The 22,263-nt window shown below is 42.5% G+C and overlaps 1 protein-coding gene across 8 annotated transcripts in view; it reads right to left on the reverse strand.

Annotated features, from left to right (window-relative positions):
* Nucleotides 1–536: 536 nt before the first annotated feature.
* Nucleotides 537–22,263, reverse strand: part of pbx3b (pre-B-cell leukemia homeobox 3b) — a 57,641-nt gene continuing 35,914 nt past the window's right edge. For 2 of the 8 annotated variants that reach the window (XM_023295468.3, XM_023295546.3), the window contains exons 3-11: nucleotides 13,472–13,713; nucleotides 12,275–12,465; nucleotides 11,112–11,247; nucleotides 10,262–10,291; nucleotides 6,182–6,347; nucleotides 5,509–5,586; nucleotides 4,977–5,089; nucleotides 3,966–4,055; nucleotides 537–2,254 (exon numbers count right to left, since the gene is read on the reverse strand). In XM_023295468.3, the coding sequence (XP_023151236.1) occupies nucleotides 2,162–2,254; nucleotides 3,966–4,055; nucleotides 4,977–5,089; nucleotides 5,509–5,586; nucleotides 6,182–6,347; nucleotides 10,262–10,291; nucleotides 11,112–11,247; nucleotides 12,275–12,465; nucleotides 13,472–13,713 (1,139 nt within the window). In that variant the 3' untranslated portion in view covers nucleotides 537–2,161. The remainder of the gene's footprint in view (nucleotides 2,255–3,965; nucleotides 4,056–4,976; nucleotides 5,090–5,508; nucleotides 5,587–6,181; nucleotides 6,348–10,261; nucleotides 10,292–11,111; nucleotides 11,248–12,274; nucleotides 12,466–13,471; nucleotides 13,714–22,263) is intronic. The other 6 variants (XM_023295622.3, XM_023295679.3, XM_023295759.3 and 3 more) reach the window with 4 other exon arrangements.

The following is a 22,263-nucleotide window of genomic DNA, read 5'->3' on the forward strand; positions in this document are numbered from 1 at the left end:
GGGGTGTTCATGACAGAGACTGAAACACTGGACACAAGCTTAGGAAGAAGACAGGGATGAAGAATTCTGCTGAGAAAATGAGAATAAATGGATGTCAATTTCCATGTGGAATTGGTAACCAATGATCCATTAAGGCAGCCTTTCCACAACAGACAGACAAAATAGCCTGAATTAGAAGTGCCTGACATTTCAGTTAATTGCTCTAACCATGTCAGCTCCACAGAAGCTGCAAACCAGGTTAAGTCCTCACCCTCTATCCACCATGTGAGAAACACATTCATGCATTATGAATAAATTATGTGAAATATTATCCTGGATTTATATTTGAGTTGAAGCATTCTTATACCTAAAAACACACACCTATATATTGTTATGTCATTGATGAGAGGAAGGAAACAGCTTTAATGGCTCTAAATTAATACCAGCTGACAGGTGCAGCCTCCTTGCATTAAAATGTATCCATTGCTGGCAGTTTATGATGGAGAAAAGTGCCCAGCTTCTCCTCCCCACTCAGCAAAGGTTCAAATAAACACAACTTGTTGTCATGAAAGCAAAAGGTTTATTCATGTTTGAAATTACACAACTACCACAAGGAAGACTTTTCAGTCCAGGGTGTAGTCTGGTTAGAAAGTAACACTAAACATTTTTAATACATTAGAATCACTGCCACAAATCATTTGTCATGACTTTTCAGTTTCAGAATCACATACAATAGAAAAAAGAGAAAAAGAAGTCTTGAACCCTGTTGAACAGAGCTGGAAATTTACAGTTCTGAATACTGAAACCTTTATGCATTACAGTTTTTATAGTGATTTTTTTTCTTTTTTTTTGCATGATTTAGTAACAAGATGAGCAACATTCAAAATGTTTTTTTTTTCTTCTTCAGTATTTACAACAGTTTTACTGTTTGGTGTTAATTTATCAACAATGTTCATCGCACTCCCTCGTAAAAGCCACAGACCAACAACTTCTTAGTCCCCCTTCCCCGTCGATTTTCCCATGGTATTAATATTGTTATCATTTTCATTTTTTGTATTTTTGTCATTTTCAGTTGCACTGCAGCAACGTCATTTTATTAAAAGATTAAAATATACATTAGATTACATAGAGAATGAAGAGTTTACAGTGTTACAAGATGTAATCAAAATAACTACATAAAAACATTAAATAAGGGCCAAAGAAACTATGGTGGTGATATTGTTTAGAGGTAGTAAGTGAGCACTCTAAGCTACAGAAATGTTGGAAATTATTGGTTTCTATGAATGAGGTAATAAAGCTGTGTATTGATTGGTGGGATGTATAATTACTCTTAAGCTATATTATGTACAACTTTTCCTGTGTAATGGGGCCTGCTCCCGTGTGCCATGACGGAATGATCTACTGTGGGGGGATTTGTTGATTTCCATAAGGAGTACAAAAAAAATGTTTACATATGTACATACTAAACATCAAATTATAAAATATGGAATGGTGTCATGTTACAGTCAAGCAATCAATTACGCTTCTTTATGTTCTAGAGTTTGAATAGTCATTTCCTTGTACTAATGTATACAGCTGTAATGCAAAAATAAATCTTGAAAGTAACTACAAAGCTGCCATTGAGCTGTCAACAGCAGCATTGTTGAGTCGCTGGACAAGACTATGAGCACATTACAGTCGAAGAAACAGCTGCTTTAATCTATGTATTGTAAGAACGGAAGGACAACCCAATTATCAAAATGGAAAGTGGTAACTAAATCAAGAATCAAACAAATGGGCATTTAAAATGTCATAAAATGTCACGGAAAAAATACACGAGTGTCATCCAGTATTTTGAGCTGAGAGGAGATAATTATCCTGAAAGTTTACTCAGTAACAGGCTGAGGGCTGTTTCTATTTGTACATGTGTTTACCCCTACAACAAACAAATAAAAGCGTGGTGATTACACTTGATTTATGAAGACAGAAAGAAAACACTGAGCGATCAGGAAACACTTGGTGTTCATAATGGAGGATGCAATTTGCATGTGTGCGGCATGGTCGTGGGAAATTTGAAGGTAGAGGAAAACCAATCTCTTGTGAAAAGTTTTTTTTTCCTTTCTTTTATTTTATATCCTCTGCAGTTGGTCGGCCAGTTAGAAGGTCCATGCCCATCTCGAGACAAAGATGCATTAATAGTGGATCAATTCGAGGTATCGGAGTGCACACTTCCAGGTCCTTCTGTTGGAGATATTACAGAAGACGGAGTCGTTGCATCTTGCCATCCTCCATTAGCCTGGGACACAAATGGGAAAAGGTTAAGATTACAATCACATACTCTGCAATACGAGCCCGGTAAACTCTAGACACTCCCAAAATAGAAGGGAAACGAAGAAAGAATGCATTCTGGTTGCTCTAATGTGTCAGCTGCTATTAAAATGTTGCAGATGCGGTGATGCTGTGTGATTAGTCCAGTCTTTGCATTACAGCAGCATCAGCAAAGAGACTCTCAGAAACAAATTTGTCTCGTGTCCCGACCAATGGGAGAAATCCCAGAAATCAGTGTCTAAGCAGATTTCAGCAGCGACCGACAGCTTGTCGCTACATATTCTCCTGTCAGTCAAGAAGAGGGAGGGCTCGGGCCGCGTGAGGTGGGGAGAGCTGAGTGAAAGTGACAAGGCAGGGCCTCTCCAAGAGAGCCAGCCTTAGCCAGCCTGACTTTGCTTTGCTCCAGGCGTGACCTAGCCTTTACTGGATCCCTCTACGTCACCACCAACAAAGCTAAAGGTTAGTCTATGCGAATATATCTACAAGGCAATTTCTAGGTTATTGCTAAAAAAAAAAAAAGAGGAAAAAAAACCAAATAGGAGCTGTGCCACAATTTGTTGTTCAGCATATTTTATTACTGCATTGCTCTTTCGTTCTGATCCTCGTTTTTCATGTGTTAAGGTTATCCAGTGCTGTCAGTTAATGTTTTAGCAAGGATCATACTGAGCTCTGGTGAGCCAGTAGGCACAGGTCTACACTGCACATGGAAGTGAGAAACCTTGTGAGAAAGTGAAAAACACTTGATCCTGCTAAGAGTTGACATGTCTAAAGAGCTTATAGCAAGAAGGCTACAGCAAAGCCAAAATGACAGCAAACAGCATTGAATGCTGGCACCATTTGTTTACATAAAGCGTGTTAATTTTGTTTCACAGAAATCTTTTTTTTTTTTAAATTTTCAGTTACCTCTCTGTAAATTTAATACCTTATGTTGACGCTTAAGCCTTAAATAATATTAGACGGTGAATATGCATGCATTTTACCCAACAGGCATAACAATATAAAGAGAGCAAATGTTGCGGTTCTGATATAGTGCAGAGAGAGAGAGAGAGAGAGAGAGAGAGAGAGCTGTCTGATAGCATTCCTCCCTCTCTTTCTCGCTCCCCCTCACTCTTCATCCTCTCTCATCAACGAAATTAATCTTTACTCTGATAGCTCCAGATTATGCGCTGCTTTACAAAAAGGCGCCATATCAAACCTCATCAGGGAAGATGGAATTCATGTCTGGAAAAGGCTGCAGGCGATCACATGTTCATATTTTATCATGAAGATAAGTCTATGGAAAATTCTGTGAAGCATTTCAAAACAGCCAAAATGCAACAGATACGGTGGAGTGAAACACTCGCTTTTTTTCCATCTCGTTTTCGGTCCGAGCCCAACAAAGTGTTCAAAGATGTTTATTAAAAGAAAACTGGTGATCTTATTCCCCTGCTGTGTAATGGGCTTTATTAAATGCAACTTTTACTCAGATCAGGTGACAAAGCAATAAGATACAGTCTAATATTTTAGTGCACATGCTTTGGAACGCTCATGCCAGGTTGCATAAAGCAATAAAATGCACTTATTCCATTAAATAAAATTAAAATATAACCATGCAGAACATTTTAATGATGAAAAACAGTAGTAACAAATTTCACACCGTCTTTGTCTCAACATGTGTAACCAGTAAAAGCTCTACTTACATTTAGGCCATGTGGACTATACATTGTGTTTCCCCCCAGAGCATCATTGTATCCTGCCGTCTGACTGATAACATGGCGCAGGGTATCCACCTGAAGGGACAGACAAGGTGGACAATCTGGTCAACTGGGTGTCTCACAGCAGTCCAATACTAACTGTAAACATGCTCAGCAAAAGACACTAACTAGTGCAAAAATTTAAAAAAGGAGTTCTGAGTCAGTAAGTGCACTAACCAGAAAATATAGCTTCTAGTGAAGAAAAACAGCTCTACTAACATTACAAGCATGCTTAAATCTATCATTTTTTCCATAGTGGCTATGGACTGATATATTAAAATAGTAATAATAATAATAATAATAATAATAATAATAATAATAATAATAATAATAATAATAATAATTGAAAAAATCCAAAATATAAGTGAAAATAACATAACATATACACTATGGTTGCTTTAAATGAGTGTTTTATTTTTTACCTTACTGATAAATAGGCATAGACTTTTTTTCATAAGTGCATGGAGTGTGTGCCGGTTGTGTAGCTGCGTTAAACTCACAAAATGGAAGACATCAACAACAAACAATAACAAGATGAGACAGGAAGATAGCAATACAGAGTACAGAAAAAAGGGGAAAACATAGTACCAAAAACCCAATACCAACCCAAGAGCTCAAGTCAAAGCCAAATGCATTCACAAAATGTTTTGGAATAGTAACCAGGAAATTGCTTTGTGGCATGATAGCAGTGGGGTGGGATTATATTTTGGCTGCCAAAATATTCCATCCAAAGCGAAATAGTCAGCAAACACTTCAGGTCAATCGGATGTTATCGGAGGCCTCACTTGGTAATTTGAACTGCCCTCGCATGAGCAGCGTGTTTCTTTTTTTCTTTCTCATTTTCTATTTTTGGTTTATTGTGCTTCAGACTGCACTGTGGATGGCTCAGTACACAGGCAAGACAAGGACAGCTCTCTGCACTGGCTGTCAGGAACTGCCCCTGATTGTTGATCCTACCTGTGACTGTACATTGGCTCCGACTTGTGCCCCTTGGTAAGAATCCCCATTCAGACTCTGCATGCTCAAGAACATGTCCCCAGAGTTTGGGAGGTTAAAAGAACCTGAAGAACCTGGAAAGGGAAGATGTAAGTAGCTGAATACATGAGAGGGCTATAAAGGGAAAGCACAGACACACACGCAAACTCACGAGTAACGCAGACACACAGTCTGCATGAACACACCCAACTCAAGCAGACAAATACACAGAGGAAAGACTCCCATAAAGCAAGCAACTACAGGGGTGAAGGAAGGGGAAGCAGGAAAACCAAACAGAAGGGGACGATATGCGGAAGGACTGGAGGTCTTTGTACGAATGCGGTGATAACAAATGAAATGAACATCACATGACACAAGGGGACCGGTTCTATATGTGGCTGGTTGCTTTAGCTCCCATTTGAACCACATCGCCTACTTCCAATCTAAAAGTTGGCAGGGAGGTATCACATGGTAAATGACAAGGACAATAAGAAGCTTATGAAAAGACCAGTACCAGTAAACATGTTGCTTAAAAGAGTGTTTTTGCTCTCTGCAGAATCCAGCTGAAACTCTTCATCTTTCATCTGGAATCCTGGGTGCAAGAAAAAGGGACCACTTCATAAGCTTACCACATCCCGACGCAGGTCAACCTAGTCCAAACTCAGCATGACATTACTCATTAAACTGGACTAAACATGCCCATTTAGGCTCTCTGTTTTTATACGACTCAATATGAACTGCCATTTTGATATAATATCACTTTAGATAAAATGCTCCCAGTAATTATGTTTCACAATAAAAGCTCTACCATTCAGTGGGACTACATACCATTACATTACAAATGACAGAAAGTTGACAGAAAGTCAAGGGAAAACAAATCCCATGGCATCATTGTGAATTCTCGCTCTCTCTCTCTCTCTCTCTTTTTTTTATTTTGCCAAAAATACATGTGTTCTCGGTTCACAAGTCAGGAACGCTCTCTTTATGCATGAGTTTGCTTGGCATCAACTGTCTTATAGACAGGAGACACTGTGATCCCCAAGCTGGGAGCAGAGCCTGTCACTCTTGCCTGTGTGAATGGTGCATGAGAGAGTGTGGCAGGCAGGCAGCGGGTTAAGGGCTGAGGTAGAGGGCAGATCTCTCTTTTTTTTTCTTTCTTTTTTTTGTCTATATGCAGGAGTGCCTACCGGAGTTAGGTGTGGTAGGTGAGTTGGCCTGGCTGTTCTGCACTGCAGCGGCTGCAGCGTGTGCTGCATTTACAGCAGTCTTGGCGGCATACAGGTTGGCTTCTTCCTGAAACTTGCCGATATTTTTCTTGTACCGGATCCTTTTGTTGCCAAACCAGTTGGATACCTGTGTGGGAGAGCAGAAGGAGGAGGAGCAGAGGAGTCAGACGTCAAGCAGCCACAGCACCGTGCACTGAGCAGTGTGATTGTTTCAAGATGTCATGTTTGGGTCCATCAAGTACCCAATTCCCAGCCCCTGCAGTAATGTCCGCCGGGTACACAAGCTAATTAAGCCATAATCAGGAGCCACTTGTGTCTTCTCATGGATGGGAGCATGACATGCTCTCAGATCTGTCTCCTGACAAAACTAAAACACAAGGGGCTCCTACTGCATAGATGCCAAAGTCAGTGGATTATATATATTTCTCATATTCACACTGTTTGTAAAGGATATGAATTCTCTATTTCCCTTAGTGAAATATATGAATGTTCATATTTTATTCTCTAAAGATTGCTGAGTGAAACAAAATCAGTGAGTTCAGGAGATTGACACTTTATGTAAACACATTTGTACAATTACTTAAATGATTAGGAGAGCTGTAAGTTGTTTATCAAATACAAAGCTGCATGTCAAAATTAGCAAAAACATTGTAAATACTGAAACATATTGCATAGCTTTGCTAATTGTTCATATATGACTAAAATTCTTACATGATTCATACCATCATATAATAAATTCTTAATTAATGCCGCTTTAGATACTAAAAATAAAACAGTAATACAGCAATAAAACCATTGTGTGTGTATGTGTGTGTGTGCATGCTTGGTGATTTGGAAAAGCAACTTTTGTTTACAATTATCAAAAACAAGTGTTAGAGGGTAAAGACCTGCAGACATGTGAAGCAGTAAACACATTATTGGGGCAGTCAGTGTTAACTGATGTGTTAAACAAATCTCTGTTTTACTCAAGTAAAGTGAAACTCTAAAGCCACGAGGAAGAACTGAGATCAAATTAAGGTTAGAAACTGGGTATATTCAAATTTAGAGCAGTTGGAAATGTTAATTTTATCAAATTGAAATGATGACACCCAACATCAGACGTTGAAAAGTTGTTTGAGGGGTGAACCTTATGTGTGAATGCTGGCTCTGCAATAACAGTGGAATAATAATGAGATGATGCTTGTTTTTAATGGTCCTATAAATTAGAGTGTCTTGTCGCTGTGCTGCAGCCCCCCTCTCAGGCCCTGCAGCCCACGGCTGGACCAGCCAAAGAGCAGCTGCCCCTAATGACGCTTTATTTAATTTCCACCCATGTGCTTAAATTTTAATATCCCCAGCAGCCCGCCAATGCTGTGGCGTAAAAACTGACTGGATTTGCAGGACATCAGATCATTTCTATCCTGCACGTCTCTGTGCTCTAAATCTTTAATATCTAGGCAATTAAAATTAATGACCATTCAGGCGAGGCCCACTGTTGGCAGGGTTTCCTTGACATCAATTGTTTGATGGGTTTACCTAGAGGTTAAACTAACAAGCAAGGTTTAATTGGAAGCAATGAAAGCCCTGGCCATCATCCTTTTTACTTAACCTGCTTATAGTGGATTGTAGAGCCAAAGACGATGCAATATTCTCGCTCTTTTAGACAGCTCACTGTATGCCCACAAATCCCTGAAAATCATAGAAAATGTTTTCTAATGCTCATCAGTCTGTTTAATTTAACAAAATGTTCACACAAACAGTGTATTAAACAGATCTACATTTATTAAAATGTCAGTCGTAGCCAGTTGTGGTGTTTGCACATGCAGGCATATTTTATAATTAAGTGTGACTTAATAGATGGAGACTATACACTAGTTTAGATTTCACCACATGATATTACTTTCACTAATACAGGAATGATGCAAGCAAACACTGCAGTCAGATGAGACTGATTGTTTCATGAAATATCGACAGCTGAAACATCAACTTTTACAAACTTTTTCTCTTCTCTGTAGAGCATGACTGTACTCTACAACTACGTGGTGTTACAAGCCTGGACACACTCTGCAGTGTTGGCATCAAATCTTCTTGTACACACACATTTCTCTTCTGCCCACTGGACTCTGGCCTTAGTCATTCTTGGGTTCAGCTAAATATTGAACAAATGCACGGCACTGTAAGGTGTAGAGCACAACCCAATCTACAGAACTAATTCCCTTTTATCTCGTGGCAGGTCATGCATTCAATTGACTCCTATGTTTGGTGAGAAACAGGTTGTGAGACTGAATTACCTGACATCGGCTGACCACAAAAGCAGAGATTGTTTAATGACCATGCAGACTCCTTGCAAGGACGTGCCATTGCCTTCTATGCTGCCCACTAGAGAGCTCGTGGAGCTGTAGTTAATAATTCAAACTATTTCACCCTATTTCAGGTCAATACTATTCTGTAGTCAGCGTATGGCAACGCACAGACCCTCCATGATCATATCTGAGCTTATACTGCCCCATGGTAAGCCTTAAATCGAAACACAAAGCTGTCACTAGGCTGCATTAATAATAAATAGTCTGAATATTGAAAAGTGTCACTCAGAAGAAAAATGGCTCCACATTTAGGCAAAGTAAATTTATCTCTGCACTTGAATCAGGTTTAAACGTTGAACGCAGTGTCCCAGTCACACAGATTACATCAAATGTGGCCTCAGAAGCGTCGGGAAATCCTGATACAAACCACAACCATCCAATGCCATGCCGTCATTGCAATGCACATGCAGAGTCGCAGAGGAAATAAGGTCCTGCATTTAGAGACCCACTTAGGTAATATTAACAGTGTCAATACATCATTGCACTTTGGCTGTTTGCTATAAAGGAACAGGACTTGGCAATCAAATGAGAAATACGAAACAGAAAATAACGTATTCCTTCAGAATTTTATTAGTTTCAAGTTGTTACTGCCGCATTTTCAGGGCAGTTGAAATGACATAATGAAACGCTGCATCTGAACTGCAGGAATTTGCGTTTGTTCTCAGGGAAGATGACTGTGCAGCACATACATTTTAAGTGATCCCTGAGAAAATGACACAGGGTATTTCATCAGCGATGATGTATCGAGCAAAGCTGCAGAGCGATATTGGCATACCATTCACAACGGATGGTGTTTACTTAATGAACTACTTGTGCAATCAACAAAGCACCACAAAAAGAGTTTGGGGGTGTTTGAAAAATTACTGAGCCGAGCCCTCAGTGTGACCACAGTGATCCATTTGCGATTCTGAAAGGTTGGCCCACGATGAGGGATAACATACTTATGGTGCATGCGGCATTATGTCAAGCCTCTGACTTTGTTACTCACTTAAAATGAGCCAAAGCACTAAGAATAAGTCAATAAGAATGTCTGCCGCGGCCTGCGCTTATCGAGGAGTACGCCACTAATGGGGCCTGAGATGAGTTCAAGTGAATTTTTAAAAGCCCTCTAATTTCTGCATAGACTGATTTGTTCTCATGGGAGCTGCTACAGTGGCCTGTTTTGGGAGGCACTCACTCAACAAACAGAGTGGAGCTCCATTTGTGCAGGCCGCTGGTCATTCCGTCAACCACTGTAAAGCACAGAGCGATCATGAGGTGGGAGGGAGGTAACTGAGCGCAATTTGAAGATTGAGAAAAATAAAACCACACAATTAGTCAACGCTCTACAACAGAACAAAACAAAAAAAAAGATAATGTGGCAAACAAGAGCCGAAAAAGTAAAATTACATGTGACACATTTGTAGACACATAATATGGTGATAACATGGGTGTAAGTGTAAAAATATGAATCAATCAAAAGTAGGCTGTGGGCTTGTGTGATTTAAAGGTGGGATGTAAATGCTGGAACATCTTATCCACTCTTTTTTTTTTTAATGTAAATTCAAACTTCAAATACTGTATTTATAACATTAGCATTGATCCAGTAGTGTGAGGGAAGGAGGTTCTGTGCAGTGGAAAACTGTGAGGCTATTACATACATAAACAAAGGAGGTACAAAAAAAATGAAAACAGTGGATCAGGAGAAGTTATGACATACCTGTGATACTGTGATGGTGCTTCCCACCCCCTGAAGGCAAAAAAGAATGGGCTTTTACAGTATCTGACTCTTCATGACTACACTCAATATACCCCTCATCACCCCCTCCCCACACAGACAAAACACTGCAGATTATTGTATAGATTCATGTTTCTCTGATATTGTGTCTCATGAGGACAACCATAGAACAATAGAGTATCAAAAAAAAACCTAGATAGTAGTCACAATCATAGCAGAAAAAGAGAGCACAGGATAATAATACTTTGGATGTGGGGGTTAGGTGTGAGAGATATTGCCTTCAGGTTTACCCAACGAGGAGGCTATGATATATATAAAGTGGGCAAGTCGCATCTTTAAGTGTAAAAGATAACTGTGAATTAGCAGACTCCTGCAAGGTCACTTGAAGAGCAAACTTACAAATAAATACCCTGTATCTTCCAGTGTTTTGGAGCACCACACTTTAACTGCTTTTTCTTAAAGTAATGGATGATGCCATTTTTTTTCTTCCCAGCTTATGACCTGAGCGACTGACCAGGCAACAGAGAGAGCACACATGGTGGATGGGAATGAGAGGGGAAAATGGCAGGGGACTCAGCGTTGGGGGGGTTGGCTAAGGAAGGACAGCATAGTGCTTTGATTGAGGCTAAGATGATATAGGTCTCCCTTCCCTGTGGCCCTGCTCTGACTGACTGGGACCAGCCTTGACTGAAGCATCATTAGGCAGTCACAATGTCAAGGTTAGCAAAGGACATTGTGTCTTGGTGGTGTGACCTACGGTAACTATCCCTCTAGGCTTTAGCCTTTCCCACCTTGATTACCCACCAGCTACTGTTAGATGAGCACTACCCACCTGGGAAACTGTGATGCTGCACTTCTTGGCCAGCTCCTCTTTAGCCTCCTCGCTGGGATACGGGTTGCTGAGGTGCGAGTAGAAATATTCGTTCAAAATTTCTGTCGCCTGCTTGCTGAAGTTTCTCCTTTTCCGCCTGAGTGGGGAGAAAAACGAGAGAAAGGCCGAGCGAGCCTATTAGTGAGACCAGCATTAACTCATCCATTTGGGTTGCACAAATTGCACAATCAATCTCACACATAAATGGTGAAAATAATGAGGAATGGGCTCTAAGGGCCCTCAGGAGCAGAATATCGTGTCCTGCTCCAAGAGTCCCGTCAACACACAAAAGAAAACGACTCCGACCAATAAACTGACAAGCACACGCACACAAACAAACACACAGAGTCACAAAACACATACAATGTTTAATTTGGTCTGTTGGTCTCCAATCTCCAGTCCAAGCGTGTAATGTGTAGAGTTTAGTGCAGCGGATGGGTGGGCTTCGTGATGGAGCGCAAAGCCCAGTCGGAGTGCATCTCGGTACATTATAGAAATCATGGCATGCACAGTTGAGCATTGTTCCTGAAGTGCCACAGCCCCAGGGATCTCCAGTAGAAACAAGCAAACTCTAACTAGATCTGGGTCCCCTTCCCTCCCAAGGGCACTACTTATCATGTTGTTGAGCATTTGCTTATTTTGCCTTGTTTACTGTGCTTCACACAGGCAGTGGGCAGCAAATGTGCTTCCACTTGGCTTGTTTGGCCCCGAACTTGTGCCGCTCTCCGCCGAGCTCCACACCGCGCCACACTGTTAGCGATTAGAGTAATCCACAACACCTGCTGATGACCTCCCCTCCATCCATTACACACGACTCGGTCCTCGTTTCATTTGGTCTTAACTGCTCTCAGGTGTGAGGGCATGATTGTCTTGAAAATGGATAAGGCATGGAACACGGACATGATTAAAATTATGCATCCTTGCAGTGCTCATACTGTGTGCTGTGCCAGAAAAGTGGAGGAAACTTCAGACCTGCATGCATTCTAAAAATGACCTCGCCCACTGGATTTGCTTATATGGGTCATAGAGAAGCAACAAAAGCTTCTAGACACCTAAACACACACACACACACACACACACGCATGCACGCACACATATAGATTCTAAACACACGATTCACTGACCTGGCATCAAGGAATCTGGAGCGCAGGATCATGACAGCCTCACAGGTGCTCTGCTTCAGTTGCATCTGGATGGAGCTGAACTTACGGTGGATGATTCCCACCATGCGTTCAATCTCTTTAGGAGAGATGGGCCGCGTGCGAGACTGTTCCCTCAGCAGGTTCATCACATGGGTAGTAAATTCGTTACATGCCTGCCAAGAAACAGAATGACAAAAACAGCCAAGATGAGTTTCCTACATCAAGTTTTGGAAAACTTCTACCGGCTCGTTGACTGATATTCCAAAGTTGTGTACATTTTTCATATATTAATTGCGTTAATTACATGCGAGCTCTTTGTGTGTTGAAAGCTTCAACAAAGTGCACCGTCTGCATATGACTTTGATGACATAATAGGTGAAGTCATCTTTGAATAAATGCAGATTTGCAATTTGGCTGGGCCTTAATGCAGAGTGAATTTAAACAGCTTTTCGTTAAACCAGTAGTTCATACATGATTAATTAGAATAACTCATTTACGTAGTGCACACTTTAGCTCATTACTCTGAGTAAAATTCGTTAAGTATTTACATTTAGATAATTAAAACCTGGAAACACCCTTAAGAAAGATGCATTTACTCCAGGCGAAGTGTTGTGTGCCCCCACATACCCACCTCCTCTCTCAGAGAGCGCGGAGTAAATTAGTCTAATTTACCTCACTGGCTTGCTGAGGCATCACTGTTACACCTTCTATTTTCGCCCATAATGCCTCTGTGTTTAATGGCAGGCTCCAAGTGCTAGGTGAAGGAGCTGATCATACTTTCATTTAACACAGATGAATAGGGCACTCCTTTGGATCTCTATAATCAACTACAACTCAGTGAATAACGCTGCAATTTTTTTTTCAAGCTAATAATACATTCTCACACATCATACATATTCTCTGCAATTTTCTTCATAATGCAAGGAGTAAGCTGAGCGTTGAGAAGCTGTGTGAACTATTATGTACGATTAAATAGGTCCAATTTATAGTAAATTCAAATTTAAAGCAGCCGGTAGTCACATGGATATTTAAACCTTTTAGTAGTAAAAGAGAAAAATGTTTTTGCTATTTTTCTTTTCCTGGTTGCAGAGAAAAATTGTGTGAGAAGGTGTGCTATTTCAAGCAGAAACTCCATCTTAAAGCAGTTCTTGGGAAGATCTGGGATTGCGAAGGGCTCACCTGTTCATATTTCTCCAGCTCTGTGTGGTAGATCTGTCTGATCTGGGTGAGTTTGGCTCTGTAGTCGGAATGTTCTATGGAGTTGTCGGCCGCCCCGCCCGAGGCCGCGGCAGCAGCTGCGGCGGCGGCGGATCCACCACCTTTCTCTGGTCCTGCCACTCCCTCTGCCAGCAGCATGTTGTCTAAGCGCATGAGCTGGGGGTCTGGAGGGTCCTCCTCCTGGGCACCACGGATGCTGAGACCTGCAGCAACACAAAAACAGGGACACAGTTGTCAAGACTGAAAAAATATAATACTATTAATAAAAAACCCCACCCAGACTGAATTGGTAAATGCAATTAAGGGCATTATGTCTGCATTGTCTGCTATACTGTGACGTTTCCCTTGCAGGTATGAACTGAGTGCCTCCAGTGTATGTGCTGTGTTCCTGTCGCTCATGTCTATGCCTGTTCTCTTTTATTTACACACTGCGCTGCACACTGTGTGTACGGGAAGGCTGACATGACAGCAACATCCATAAACTGACAAATGCTCAATGGTGAAGTGGCACTTCTACTCTGTGAAAGGATGCTAAACAGAAAACTATACCTCTAGTAAGTGTCTCTGTCTTTGACACAGTGAATGCTGGGAAACTCCAGAAAGTAGCTACCGCTTCCCTCATTTCTATCGGCTTATAAGTTTTCAATAGTGTACTATTTTACAGTCCTGATTTAGCAGTATTTTTAAAAAGTCATAAAAATGTGCGGGGGAAAATAAAAATCTACATATGGCAGAATGAGTGCAGAGTCAATTCTATGCAAAGTGCTCATTCATGAATTCTGTGTTGTGCTCTCAGATCCTGCTGTTTATTTCCTCTGGTTTTCTGTCTCGCCAGGCTGTCAGCAAGTCGTAATCACACAGCAGATAGCGTACATGCACACCTGGATGCACTGGCAACGCAACCACAATGGCAGGCTTTTTCAGAGAGTAAACAAACAAAAAAACACTGCGGGTCAGAATTACAACAAAAAAAAAAACAAAAAAAACACCAGGCTCAAGCAATTCACTCTAGTAAGTGGATAAAAATGTGGCTCAATGGGCAGTAAATACCGAGTGGCTACTCGAACGTTATGATTACCAGAGTTGTTTCAATTCAATAATCCCTCCCGCAATTCAGGGATTTTCAACAGCTCATTACAGCTTCATTAAGATATGGCCAGCCTTTGGATTCTAAATAAGAAGATTAGTGTCTCTATTGTGGCAGCCAGTAGGCATGCAATCAGAGAAGCCCTTTTACCATGCTTTGACCGACTGACCCTGCGCACCATCCACAGGAGTAAATACTAGAAAGAAAACACTCCTTTTCCTCTTTATATCTTTCTTATAAACACAATCCTGGTGTAAAAAAAAAAAAAAAGGAAACATATTGTGGCCACTTCTCTCATGTTTTCATCTCTGTTGGTGTTTTGTTTGACTGCAGTGCCACTGAAAAACAAATTTGCCTCTATTTATGGATCGGCTGGCTTTGAGTCTTTTAGGTGTAATGGTGTGAGAGGAGTGGATGAATGTGGCTATTTGTGTTGGAGATATCGAGATGCTGGACAAGGCTCCATCAGGCTTGCAGAGCCAAGCCATCCATGTGGACAATATGCCGCTGCTCCACTAACCCTCATCCACATCACACTGCATTTGCACAACTCCACCCAAAGCTATCGTTCTGGACAGACTCGACTGTTTCTATTCCAGTTTGTGCAGCATGAAACAAAATGGCACATGATTCAAATGTTGACTGACCAGATGCCCGGCTACATATCTCAACATGCTCTAATAGCTGGTGGTTTGTCTGCCACAGCGGTTCATATTTTCCTAATTCAGTATTTACTCCCACTCTCTGATTCAACACAAGCGCAGCGGGCTGCACTTTCCTTTGTGCTGAGGGTGGTGGTAAGTAGGTAGGCACGTTTTTCATGTCAGGTATATTAAATATAACTCTGGGACGCAGCGTACATTTCCACACCAAACCCAGTTGTCACTTTCACTCCACTCACTCTATATCCAGGGGAAATGCAGCTGAGGGAATTTACAGGGCTTTTCAGCTAAATGGGCATAAATCACTGGTTTCATTCAAACTAAATAATCACAGGCCATAAAGAGCTACTCGTCTCTTACCATATATTACCACAAAGTTCCTGTGTGCAATAGTGTGGCCGTTCACAGCAAAGGAAAACAGAGCGAGACATTAGAAAGTGACATGTAATCCTGTTAGTCCACTGACACGTGGAGTGGCCGTGACATTTTTATCATACGTGTCCATTTCTATTTAGGAAATCAGCAGGATAAAAATGATTACTGTGCTGCTCTGAGAAGCAGACGGCCCTGCAGGAGTCCACCAGGGTGTATTTGTGCCACAGCAGCTCTGGCTGGTCATTCATAACGCACGTTGGGAGGGATGGTGCGTCCGTCTCAAGCCCATAAATACTAAAAATTAAAAAAAAAAAAGAAACCATATCTCTGTCATGCTGTCTCTTTCCGCGCACCTTTGTTGGAGGAGCTAAAGATTGCGGATTCACCGCCTAAGCTCGGCATCATCACACAACTTCCACAATATAAGCTCGGGCGAGATAATATCTTTAATTTGCTGTGCGGTTGACAAATCTGTATAGTAACTTGCAATTCCACAGTCACATTCTAGCACTGCAATGTTGCTTTTCCTGCTCAAATCTTTATCCTGTTTTTGTCTGACGATATGGGTATTAAAACAAGTTTGGGCACCCGAGTTTAGCTCTAATCCACCTCCACAGTCAAAGTGGGATTAATCTCAGTGCAAAGGGAAAGTGCAGGAGTCGTGTCACCTTGGTAAAGCCTGCGAGCAACAGGAACTTAAGAATGAAAAATCTATACGTGCTCCAGCTATTTCACAGAGGCCTGATGATGATGATGCCGGCTCACTTAATTACCATGTAATGATGTAAAAGGAAGCAAAAAAAATCCCCAAATTGTAATAATAATAATGTCACATGTCCTTAATCGGCCTCATTTGTCATTGAACAATACAGGTGAGGTAGGTGGGGAAAAAGCACTTGCATATATGATTGTTCCTCATTTCTCTTGTGTGGCTGAGACAAAAGGAGACAGTGTGATTAATCCATCGCTATCAGTCAGGGGTGGTTCTTCTTTTCACTTTTTACAGGTTTCACCGTCGTTATCTGATCCGAGGAAGTAACAAATTTGACAGATAGAGACAATGCGGCCCTTTTCTCTCATATACTCTCCCCTGTTCTCTGTTTATAATCATTTCCGGTTCGGGGCTGTTGTCTCGTACATCATTCCCTGCTTGAAGCCCTGACAGTGATCTGAGCACTGCCTCGGGGCGCTCTCCTTTCCTCCCACCTCTTTTTCCCCTTGTGCCCTCTTTTATTCTGTGGGCTTAGCTGACCTTTGGCCCGCTGCTTGTTTACTCTCATCACTGAAGTGTGAGCAGGAGAGCCATAAAGGCAGAGCCCTGCTGGGTTAATGTGGCCTGCTGAAGAGAGAAGGGGTGGCTCTGGGCTTCACCTCATTCTGCTGCACTCACTGCCCTGTCAGACGGCAGACGATACACTGGAAGAGCAGCGCTTCTTACAGATAAAGCCAGGCATTTTTTCTTTTTTGGTAACATTTTTCTTTCGATATCTCAATGCTTTCGGTTTTTTTTTTTAGATAGTAAAAGATTCTGTGCGGCGGTAGAGTGATCTTGCCTGCGACTCTGTTACTTCCACCACTGTTTCCAAAACATCCTGTTCATTACAAGTAACCCTGACCTCCTGCAGCTCCTCTCCCACCCAGTGCCTCCAGTGAACGGCTCCGGCCATGTATCGACACTCTGTTCATCTAATTGCATTGATCTGCAAAGGTCTCCCAAAGCTAACTAATCGAAACAGAATTTATTTTCTGTCAATATTTGCAAAGGTCATCTCTCTTAAAGCTGTGGAGCAGACAGTGTGAGGAGAGCAGCGTCTGGGAGGAGGAGGAGGAGGACCATGGCATCTCGCCTGTTACTGAGGCCCGTCCAAGGTGAGTTTTAACTCGAGCTTGGCACTCAGGATCCAGGGCTTCTAATCCACCGTGCTATTAAAACCCGCTGCCAAAGCAAAACACTAGAGACTACAGAGGGCTTAGAGTATCCATTTCACAAAGAGGCCAGTGTCACTACAGCCGCGTTCCACGTCTCCTTTGACTTCATATCATCTCCTTTGTCGTGGCGCCTGGATCAGTAACCTTCAGCTCCAGAAGCGGGGAGCTGGATCAAATTACCATTGAAAATCTTTTGTTCTGACAAATGAAACATAAGGATCCTCTTTCATCGATGTTCTTAAAGGCTTTTTTTTTTTAAGGCTGGCCTACATCCACATGGCACAAAGAATCTGAGAGAATGCCTGCGGGCTCTCTCTAGCATGTACAGTAATTAACATGCCATTAACACATTAATACACATTAACTATTCCCAATGTTAATGGCAGAGTAATTACCATACCTGATACCACACTGTGGGGAAGCCAAGGCACATTTGCCACTTTGTGTTTCACTTTCTTTGTTGAGTGAGCTGAAAAGAATAATTGAAGAAGATGGCTCAGTCTGCTGTCCTCCACACAGAAAATATCTGCGAGTGTCTGGAACCATGTCTCTGACCCAAATTTTAAGAAGTACAAATACTGTACTTTTTACTAAAAAAAACACACCCGAAAGGAAGCAAGCTCTCATTGTAAACCACTAAGGATTGGTTTTAGAGGTGAGGCTGAAATACTGGAGGGGACAAAGAAGTCTGGTGATTAAATGCCGGGTAAAAGAAGGCAGGGAACGGGCCCTAAACTGGGGAATCCCTGTCTGGAATGATGATGTATTTCCTCCCAGTGCGGTGAGTGATAAGCTAATCAGCCGCGCTGACAGTGAAGTGTTACAGCCCCCCAGTGCTGGGTCAAGACTTCTCCCATCATACACCACCAGCACGCACTAAACAGACAGCGCATGGAGGTGGTGGTGGTGGTGGGGAGTGACAAAAAGTGGCTCTGGTCAGAAAAGAAGATCTCTGTCAGTTCAGGTAGCCTTTGTCCCTCGATGATGATGATGAGGGACTCTTTCACCCCCCCCTTTAAAGAGGAGGCTGTGACAGCGGTGGGGAAGAGGAGGTGAGGGGAGGAGGGTGGGGAGGGGGGCTTGCCACTCTCGACCCACGACTCCGAAGACGTGCGGGGGAGCGGGGGTGGGCACGGGGGTGGGAAAAGACAACCCAAACAAACATCTTGAAGACATTTTGCCAGGCACACCAAAATTAATCACTGTCCCACGGTGGCACTGACATTTGTGGGAAGTGACACACAACATGACAGACTAGAGGGAGAGGATGAAAGGAGGCTGAGGGAGGGTGGGAGGGCTGGGTAAACAAGAGCCACTGTCACTCGCTGTGATCATGAGTGCATGTGTGTGCGTGTGTGTGTCTGTGTGTGTGCGATGTGTGCGTTCGTGTGTTTGTACGTGGACGTGTGAGTGCCCACTTTGTTTCCTGCCCTCTAAGACTCGGAGTGGGCAAACGGCCAAGTGGTGCAGTGATGGCTGACCAGGCCTGGCGGTGGCGGCCGCACGCAGCGGTTGGGGAGACTGGCCAAATGAGTGGACAGGACCTCCGCTACAGATCAGCACACTGACTGACCCTACAGGACACATACAGCATGGGGCTTCAACATAGGGCTCACATGGTTCACATGGTCTGCTAGTCACAGAATGAGCCACAAACAACAGAGAAGCTCCTGTTATTCAGGCAGACATCCCAAATCTACGGCGAACATGGAGAGAAATATACTTAATATATTAGTCAAAGCATATTTGAAACCCTGCTCTTGACTAGGACTCGGAGTTTAGATCAGTTTGAGACCGTTATTGCATCTCGTGTTTCAATATTTCATTTGATCCCCTCTATATTGTGTTAGCATGTTTTGCTTATTTCTTTTCTTCAGTTTCATTTTATATTTCATGTATTGATGGTCTTTAGCTGCTAGCCTCAATTTGCTGCAAAGGTAGGCTGATTTGTTATTCAGACCCCAAGCAAATAATGCAAATGTGGCACTGAAAGCCACTTATAAAATACCCAAAGGCAACTAATCACTCCTCCTCTCGTTCCAGCCTTTCTGCAGCCTCCTAATTAGAAGATGGAGATTGCATGAAACCAGGTCACACAGCAGGTCTTGTACACACCGATAACCAGGCAAATACGCAGGCAAAACTTCATCCAGACACCAAGCCAAGCATGCATTATTTTAAAGGCTAGAGGTGAAAAAATAATGCTATTCAGGTTATTAATCCCATATATTTCACTGTATGCTTCCAAAGAAAGGATTTAGGCTTGAAGCACTTTGTGTGTGTGTTCTGTATTTGTGTGCTTCTCGCTGTGTGTATCTGTGCATACGTTCATGTCTGCATGCGTGCGTGTGAAGGCTACATGCTCACATAAACAAAGAAACGGCATTGGTAGCATACAGCCAACCATGATCCACTGCCAGAGAGATTATTCTTTGCAGTGCCTTTCCTGCAAGAGAGTTGACAGTCCATCATTTAGATTTTGCAGTGTATCCACGAAAAGGCTGCATTGCCTGAAGCAGAAGGAGCTGCTCTTTCCTTCAGTGTCTTTTATAGAAGAGAATTCAGCTCCAAATTGTAAAGCCAGAATCCGCTGCTAGATGTGGTAGCGTGTAAGGACTCTGCTATGAGGCAACTGAGGTTATGCCACCGGAATAAGACCGCGCTTGATGTGCCGATTCTCACACAGCGTCTCTTGGTGAGGACCGATAAAGCTCACAAAAACACATCCAGTATTTTAGGCTGAATGTACACGAACATGAGCGCTGTTTCTGGAAGCATCCTGAGTCTGAGCCATGTTGCAGGTTACTGCTAGGTCTGCAGAGTGCAGTGCGAGGAGTAGCTGGGCAGATCAGGTCCGGGCCAAACAACAGCTTGTGACAGAAGCAGGCCAAAGAGGATGTTGAGACATGCAGAGACTTAACAGGCAGCCGGCCTGCCATCCACTCTTTTTCAGCTCTCCTTATACTCAACACATCACTTCGGATTCATCGCAAGTGTCTCTCAAAGAACGCGGCAAGAACAGAGTTTCACATTTCCATAAGAAAGGAGCAAAATAACTGTGGCATGTTCCTGGCAAATGAGTGAATGATTGCTGGGAGAATATCATCTCCCTCATTTCATTTGACCAGCTGAATAGTCTTATTGTACACCTACAGATGATCTTTCACTTCTTCTTTTTTTTTCCTTTTTTTGTGCAATACCCTGAGAACAAGGTAGCAAAAAAAGGTTATTTGGTGCTAATTATTCCCAGCATGTACTTTACACACCATTTAATGAGTTAGACTGGAGGTGTGGCCATTGGCTGTGACTTGCTCGCCCAGTTATCCAAGATGAACCGTTCAATCTCCCTCACGTCACCCCTGTCATGTGCACCAGGTCCCCCTCCGCATCCAATTCCTGCTTGGGCTTCACTGGAGCAGAGACAAGGCGCCACTGAAGCAACACAACAGCTCCCGTAGCGTCTCCACACACTGGCGAGGGAGGGGTAGAGCTGGGAGCTCACTCTCATAATTACAATAATTAACAGTTGCGGATTTAATTGGAAGGGAAGGCATTAACAGGAGGAACATTGTGGTGGCGCGTGCAGAGGGAACCTTTGCTGCGAGAAGCTTTTGTCTTCTCTGTACCTAATGGTGCCTTGGCTGCGGTTGGCGAGTGCTGACACAACACAACACAACACAACCGAGCTGAGGGTTCAGACGGTGGGGCTTGTCAGGACTCAGACTGGAGGCAGATAATTAGGTGCCAGGTTAATGAGAGCACAGGCTCTTGATGGCATTTGGTTACTGTATGTGGGCAATTAATGACTTTGTTTTTGTGTTTTTATTGCCCACTTGAGTGGAAAACATAATACATTATTCACCTCAGGCCTGTGTGTGCTGTTTGATGGAGTAGCGGTGACTCTGGCTAAAGAATCTGTTCCAGTCACTGTGGTGAATGGTTCATTCAAAACAATACAAACTATGTGGAGTTGCAAAAATGTAATCTCAATTCACTCATGGCTACTGCGCTGTATGACCTTTTCAGAGTGTATTGCCTCATGTCATCAGCAATGATGTTAAAAACTCCAAAGATGTCAAGCAAACGTTGACGTTGCAGGTCAGGCGCAGGACAATGTAGCCACAAAACACGGCAGAACAAAGAAACCGAACCCCGTGGCCATAAGTGTTCAGTTAATTCAGCGTATCGCATTTCATAATGTATTTACGAAATTCCATACCCCCTAGAAAAGCCCTGCTTTCATTCTACAGGATTTATTGGCAATGAATCCACTGAGAGGTCTTTAGACATCCTCTTCTTTTAGCCCAACCGCTCGACGCCTCCTATTTTGGAGTTAGTTGTTCTCCAGCCTGTGGTGGCCAATTAGAGTGCTATAAGATAAATGGGCACCCACAACTTTGATGTCCATCTTTTTAATAAGCTTTGGTTAAGATGACATCTGTGTGAAAGAGTTCAATATCTTCACAGTGGGAGAGAAAAGAGGTTTATTCTAAAATGAAATATCATGTAAATACTGCTGGAGGTTTAGGCTGGGTGGGGGGATCATAGTGTCGGCTGTGACTGGAGTTGGCATTCATTATCTTCCGCTGCAGTCGTGCAGATTAGTCAGCGAAAGATGATTTTTAGAGCCTTGTGAAATCTCTGCTTTTATACTATTGAATCAGCCTCAGCAAAAACAGTTTTTTTAATGCAGTATTTAA

The sequence above is a fragment of the Amphiprion ocellaris genome, chromosome 6 (assembly GCF_022539595.1).
Source record: "Amphiprion ocellaris isolate individual 3 ecotype Okinawa chromosome 6, ASM2253959v1, whole genome shotgun sequence".
NCBI classification, from domain to species: Eukaryota; Metazoa; Chordata; class Actinopteri; family Pomacentridae; genus Amphiprion; species Amphiprion ocellaris.